Source organism: Neolamprologus multifasciatus, chromosome 5, assembly GCF_963576455.1.
Source record: "Neolamprologus multifasciatus chromosome 5, fNeoMul1.2, whole genome shotgun sequence".
NCBI classification, from domain to species: domain Eukaryota; kingdom Metazoa; phylum Chordata; class Actinopteri; order Cichliformes; family Cichlidae; genus Neolamprologus; species Neolamprologus multifasciatus.
The window spans coordinates 26,467,930-26,474,547 of record NC_140443.1 but is presented as its reverse complement, the minus strand read 5'-3'; the positions used below and the strand labels follow the sequence as shown (position 1 = coordinate 26,474,547).

At 40.6% G+C, this 6,618-nt stretch overlaps 2 protein-coding genes across 8 annotated transcripts in view; both read left to right on the top strand.

The window, feature by feature from the left end:
- Positions 1 to 1,528: 1,528 nt before the first annotated feature.
- Positions 1,529 to 3,430, top strand: LOC146518878 (beta-crystallin B3-like). Its single transcript, XM_085159632.1, has 6 exons — positions 1,529 to 1,657; positions 2,020 to 2,101; positions 2,201 to 2,316; positions 2,438 to 2,570; positions 2,660 to 2,802; positions 2,962 to 3,430. Exons 2-6 carry the CDS (start codon positions 2,027 to 2,029, stop codon positions 3,248 to 3,250), a joined length of 756 nt encoding a protein of 251 aa, XP_085015758.1. The 5' UTR covers positions 1,529 to 1,657; positions 2,020 to 2,026; the 3' UTR covers positions 3,251 to 3,430.
- Positions 3,431 to 4,024: 594 nt separating this feature from the next.
- The window catches only part of cita (citron rho-interacting serine/threonine kinase a), a 43,972-nt gene continuing 41,378 nt past the window's right edge, over positions 4,025 to 6,618 (top strand). For 5 of the 7 annotated variants that reach the window (XM_085159630.1, XM_085159624.1, XM_085159625.1 and 2 more), the window contains exons 1-4: positions 4,025 to 4,171; positions 4,346 to 4,518; positions 4,634 to 4,775; positions 5,136 to 5,311. In XM_085159630.1, coding sequence (XP_085015756.1) covers positions 4,417 to 4,518; positions 4,634 to 4,775; positions 5,136 to 5,311 — 420 coding nt within the window. In that variant the 5' untranslated portion in view covers positions 4,025 to 4,171; positions 4,346 to 4,416. The remainder of the gene's footprint in view (positions 4,172 to 4,345; positions 4,519 to 4,633; positions 4,776 to 5,135; positions 5,312 to 6,618) is intronic. The other 2 variants (XM_085159629.1, XM_085159628.1) reach the window with 1 other exon arrangement.

The following is a 6,618-nucleotide window of genomic DNA, read 5'->3' as shown; positions in this document are numbered from 1 at the left end:
CAGAGGTTTGGTCCATATTGTCATGATGGCATCAAACAGTTGCTAGATATTCAGCTGCTGCACATCCATGATGTGAATCTCCCTTTTCACCACATCCCAAAGGAGCTCTATTGGAATGAGATGTGGTGATTGTGGAGGCCATTTGAGCACAATGAAATCACTGCCAGGTTCAAGAAATCACTTTGAGATAATCTGAGCTTTCTGTCACACGTGTTATCCTTCTGGAAGCAGCCATCAGAAGATGGGTGTACTGTGATCATTAAGGGATAGACAGGGTCAACAACAATACTCAGGTGGACTGCGGTGTTTAAATAATTCTCAGTTGGTGGCAAAGGGTGCAGGAAAATATCCCTCCACATCATCACACCAGCAGCAGCCCAAACTATTGATATAAGCCAGGATGGATTCATGGTGTTATCTTGTTTATGCCAAATTCTCACTCTATGCTCTGAATGTTACTGCAGAAATCAAGACTGGGAAATGTTTTTCCAATTTTCCTTTGTCCAATTCCAGTGAGCTTGTTTGAACTGTAGCCTCAGTTTCTTGTTCTTAGGTGATAGGAGTGGCACCCAGTGTGGTCCCATCTGCTTCAAGGTTCAATGTGTCATTTGTTCAGAGATGGGTTTTTTGCATACCTTGGTTGTAAAAAATGGCTATTTAAGTTACTTTTTTCATCCTACCAGCTCAAAGCAGTTTGGCCATTGTCCTCTAACTTTTGGCATCAACCAGGAATTTTCACCCAGAGAACTGCAGCTCACTGGATATTTTCTTTTTTTTTTAACCATTCTCTGTAAACTCTAGAGATGGTTGTGTGTTAAATCCCAGTAGATCAGCACTTTCTGACATATTCAGACCAGCCCATCTGGTACTATGCCAGATTCAAAGTCAATTAAGTCATCCTTTATGCTCCATTCTGATTGTCAATTTGAACTTCAGGAGGCTGTCTTGACCACATGCCTAAATGCACTTTTTATGCAGTTTCAGTGTCAATGCGATTGATTGATTAGATAACAAGCAGTTGAATAGGTGTGCCTAAAAGGTGTTGAGTGACTTCATATATAATATTGTTTCAATTGTGTTTTACAAATCCTTTTGCTCTTGTCATTTTTTGGAGTTATTTTTATTTATTTATTTTTTTCAAATAAAAATGTGCCTATTCTTTTGAAATTGCACATAAAGGAAAAATTTGGACGCAATTTCTGTTGGGAACTGGATGAAGAGAAAGGTAAAGAAAGGGGTAGAAAACTGGAGAGTGGAGAGCAAGATAGCTGGGTGGGGCCAATAGTGCTGAGTGAGACTGATCTCTGTTCATTCTCTTGGCTGGCAGTCAGAGCTTGTGCCCACTATAGGATCATGGTCAGGATGGCAGCACGGGCAGAGAGCTGGGCAGCGCTTGCCAGTGTGCCAGGGACAGAGGGCAAGCCTATTGAGAAGCAGTGTGATGGACACAATGGGTGCGACAGACTTGCTGCATCAACAGGCTTTTTGCTGCTGTGGCTAGAAATAAACCATAAATACCCCCACTGGCATCCACCAACTGCTCACCAGGCCTCCACACAGATCCTCACTCAGTCACAGACAGAAAGGGCAAAGAAAAGAAAGAGGGAAGACGGAAAACGTGGCTTGTACGGGGTGCATTGAAGCACAAGCCATCAAGGTAAATAAAGAAAAAAAGAAAAAGGGAAAAAGAACCAAGATAATTATTTTCCCTTTTTTTGTTTTCTCTCAAGAACTTCTTCTTTGTGGATCCAGAGGGACTATTAGTGTGCTATTCTAACAGATACAAGTAAGATTTGTGTAAGCTAAACAAAAGTTGCAGGTTACTTCCTGATTGATTTCTGAACAACACGATTACGCTAATCTAAACTGTATTATGCAATCCAATCTTGCAGGAAAACTTTTTTCACATGCATAAAGTCAATAGCTCATATCTGATCATTTTTATTTGAATGTTTATTTTGTATATCAGGTGTATGTATTTAATCTAACACTAAGCAATGTGATTGTTGTGCTTTGTAGACTAAAAATGACAGACCAGCAGGGAACCCCAGACCAGCTGCCTGCAGAAAAGGGCCAAGGAGGGGCTGGAGCAACATATAAGGTACCGGATTTAACAAGACTTTTCTGTTAAACAAGCTCAAAAAGACCACGGGCTTATGGACTGCATCATTCAACTGCTCCACCTGTCCCTGTTTTGCAGCTGGTGGTTTTTGAGTATGAGAACTTTCGTGGAAAAAAGGTGGAGCTGTCTGGTGAATGTAAAGATGTGCTGGAGAAGACACAAAGGGTTGGTTCAGTCATTGTGGAGTCGGGACCGTGAGTGACTCAGTTACCCTTCCTTCATTTTCACTGCATGTAGATCCTATTTTGTAGCTGTTGCCTTTGCTTTCAACAAATGTGTGCATTTATATGTCTTGCTTATTTTCCATGTTGTCAGATGGGTAGGGTTTGAGCGTCCAAGTTTTGCTGGAGAGCTGTTTGTGCTGGAGAAGGGAGAGTATCCTCGTTGGAGCACCTGGACCAACTCCCAGAGTAGCTACAGCCTGAGCTCCTTTAGGCCTCTGAAAGTGGTATGTACCTGAAATGAAATGAACCTCAGACATTTTGTGATTTTGCAAGGGTTGATGTTAAACATGTGGAAATATACTGTTTTCTGCAGGACAGTGCAGATCACAAGTTACATCTGTTTGAGAATGCTGGCTTTGAAGGCAGAAAAATGGAGATTGTTGATGATGATGTCCCCAGTCTGTGGGCTCATGGTTTCCAAGACCGCGTGGCCAGTGCTAAGGCTGTCAATGGAACGTAAGTTTCACCATTCGCAGTCTCACACTACAATGATTTCCACTTATCAGAAATGAAGCCATGAAATGTAAGATAGAAGTGCATTTGTGCAAAATGATATTAAATTTGTGTAAAAATCACTGTCCCAGAAATGTGATACTGTTTCTCTTCCTCATGAAGGTGGGTAGGATACATGTATCCAGGCTACAGAGGGCGCCAGTATGTGTTTGAGCAAGGAGACTTCAAGCACTGGAATGATTGGGGAGCCACTGCACCTCAGATCCAGTCCGTCCGACGTGTGCGGGACATGCAGTGGCATAAGAGAGGGTGCTATATTGCCCCTGCCCCCGCCCCTGCCCCAGCTCCTGGTCCAGCCCCAGCCCCAGCTCCAGTCCCTGCCCCTACACCACCCAATCCCAATCCTAACCCTACTCCTAACCCCAAATCCCAAACTCAGCCCGAAGCTTAAACTCCCACCTCTGACACCTTCCACAGAAACTGGTGAATGCTGAAGGCAGCTGGCCAGTCCTTAGTCTCTCATTATTAAAGCTCTTTATTGGTTTAGGCTAACTGACCAAGCAGTTTTGGAAAACTGGAACTGAAAAAATTAACCATGCATCTCTGTTGGAAATAAAAGTTTTGGCCCTGATTCTGGTTATTTGTAAATTATTCCATGCCATTTATTTTGTATAAATTAATACATGGGATTGGAGTGAGAGTGTTAAAACGATCTGTGCATTAGACAAACAACTTATAAGTATATTAAAATTAAGTAAACAATAATTCAGACCAGAAAGAAATAATTATCAACTATTAGTAATTGACATTAGAAGGGTGCGTGATGTGAAAAAAAAAGCTTTGTTTTCTTTGTGACACTAGAAATCCTTGCTACGCCACCACTGATAACCTGTTATTCTTTTTTTTAGTCACTGTCGACCTGATGTTTGGTTCTTCTGAGTCTTTGAATCTAGTCAGGCCCCGTTTCTTTTTAACTCTGGGGCATTGTAATTAATGCTCATACAATTTTTGCTATTTTTATACTTTTTCTTTTTTACTATTAGGCACTTGTTAGATTGTAAACTAACTGATATTTATGGCGTGTTTTGTTGATAAAAACACGATCATCCCCCTCTTCAGAACCTTTCCCAGCGTTCCTTGGTGTTCTCAACTCTCATTGGTTAACAACTGCATTTATGCCCGCCCACATAAAATGGAACATCCAATCAGAACCAAGATTCATTCAGCAGGCTCGTGAGCTGGGCGGGCAACGCGCAAAATTTGAAAGTTGACCGGAAACAGGGTGACTGTGTAGAAAATAGTGTGCTCTTAAGCACATAAATATGCCTATATAACTTTAAAAGTGTATGATAACTACCTAAATGACTAGCTGGTGAGTAATTTCCTAACAGACCGCTTTTATTTTATTCATATGTCAAGAGTGTTTCGTCTTTAATGTTCTGTTTTATAAGCTAAGTTAGAAAGCGAACGTTACCCACCGTTAGCTTAGCGCGCTAAAGGGGGGCATGTTGTTGACATCAAGTGACAGCTTTTCCTTGGTCTGTAGGTATCAATATTTCGTTAATGCCCTGGATTTAAATCTCGACTTGCTACCTGCTTTTATGCTGTGAAGAGACCATGCTGAAGTTTAAATACGTGAGTCAGGGAAACCTGAAAACACCGTCTTCCTCTGCTGACCCTATCACTAGCCGCAGCTCACGACTCAACCAGCTGTTTCAGGTAAAGTAATGGATCAGCTTAGGTGTAGTCTCGATCTCTTAAAATTCAGTTTAAATACATCCCGAATAGCAGTCTCCTGTGAACTCCACTTTTCTTGTTTGTGTATTGTTTTCAGGGACGACTGAGTCTGTGTGGGGAGCAGGGAGGATGCACTTTAGGTCGGGAAGAGTTTCTGGAGGCTTTGCTGCTTCTCTACCAAGAGTGCACTTCCCCAGAACTTATGAAGATACATCATGTGGCAAACTTCGTCAATAAATGTAAGCATACATTTTAAATATGAACAAGATTTGTTTGTTTTATTTATCAGTCATATCCGTTTTAACAAAACCTGATTATATCAACTGATGAAATTGATTAAGAGCAGTTATATTTGTGATGCACAGTTTTAAAATGCTCTTTAGCATACTACAAGGCTAATGCCTTTTTTGTAATATCTGTAAGGTGGACTTTGATAATTCTACTAAGAGTATGTTGCTGTGGCTCTAGTTAGAATAAGGTGTTTAGCTCATAGTTCACATTCAAAAAACTGTCTTAAAGATTTTACTTCAAATTTTGAAGCCATAAAGGGTGAAAAAGTTGTTTGTGCTGTGCTGAGCTGTTCGTGCTTTTTGAAACAGTTTCTGAAGTTGTCTCGGAGCTGCGGGCCCTACAGCCCGGGCTTCAAGACTTTGACCTGCATGCAGTGGTGGGTCGGGGTCGTTTTGCTGAAGTCCGAGTTGTCCGGGAGAAGGCTACTGGAGGTGTTTGTGCACTTAAAGTCATGAAGAAGACAGTTTTACGCACTCAAGAAAATGTAAGTTTCGTCCTCTAAGAACTACATCGTACCAGAGAGTTTTGATATCCATATCTGGGACACAAAAAGGAAATTTTGGTAGTTTGCTATTTATTTGTTAATAGTTTTTTTCCAGAAGGAAAACCAGAAGTGAGAGTAATAAAATAAATGTATGCTGGTTCCATTTAAAGTTCCGTGAAAAAGAAAGTTTTAAGGATTCCATTGTAGCAGTCTTGTGCACTTAACAGTTTTGTAGCTTTACACTATTGCTTCTGTTTGCAGAGGTTTGTGAAAATTTGTTTATGCACAGCAAATAAATGTCTGGGTTCCTCTAGACATTTCAGTCTAGTTGAGGACTGGACCATTGCAACACCTTGATTCTTTTCTTTTTCAGTCATTCGGTTGCAGATTTGTTGCTGTGCTTGGGATCATTGTTAAGTTACATGACCTAGTTTGGGTGTAGCTTTAGCTTTTGGACAGATGTCCTTACTCTCAGTCTTCAATACTTTGGCATACAGAGGAGTTCATAGCTACTTCCCACTGCAAGCACCCCAGGTACTGTGGGTGGAATAAAAGCCCAAATCATCAGCCTCTAGAACTCTCTTTGAGGCATTTTTGTTTATATGCTGTCTTTGATGTTCACCAGTTGTGGTGCTGTGCATTATAGCCAAGCATGTCCACTTTCGTCTTGTCTGTCTGAAGGATATTGCTCTTGAAATCTTGTGGTTTGTTCAGATTCAACTTTGCAAACCTAAACTGAGCTACCATCTTCTTTTTAGAGGGACATTTTCAAATAAGACATACTCCTTCACTCTTTTTTTTAGTTGTGTTGTTACAAAGTTTAACATGTTAACTCGAGCCTGAGATGTAGCCCTTTTGTTTTGTTTTTTGCAATTTCTTTGAATATTGGGACATCTGACCTTTGGATTACTTCGTTGAACTTGTTTTTGCAGAGGTGGTCACATTTGCTGGTGATCAGCAGCATCTGCCTGCTACTTACCCTCTTAATTCCTACACAGTAAGGGTGTACTTTATTTTTCACATGGCTGCATAGACTGCTGAAAAAAACTTTCTTTTTCTCAAGACTGTAGCTTTTGTTTCTGGATTTCTTTGAATACGCTGTCATAGATTAGTGGAGCAAATGGCCATTATTAATGTTTTATTAATGTTTATAATACCACTTGTGGTTTGCTCACTACCACAAGTAGAAACCCTATAAAATGGGTAGATTTAGAGTCCGTCTAATGGGAGTGGAAAGGTTCATGTACTTGAGATGGATTTCTGTCAGAATGAAATTCACTGAGAATAATCATGTAATAATAACATTT

Bases quoted from the DNA above. Each gene is read 5' to 3' on its own strand.
- LOC146518878 (XM_085159632.1), top strand. From the start codon at position 2,027: ATGACAGACCAGCAGGGAACCCCAGACCAGCTGCCTGCAGAAAAGGGC. The intron at 2,102-2,200 runs GTACCGGATTTA...CCTGTTTTGCAG, and splicing joins GGGCTGGAGCAACATATAAG to CTGGTGGTTTTTGAGTATGA. The intron at 2,571-2,659 runs GTATGTACCTGA...TGTTTTCTGCAG, and splicing joins CCTTTAGGCCTCTGAAAGTG to GACAGTGCAGATCACAAGTT.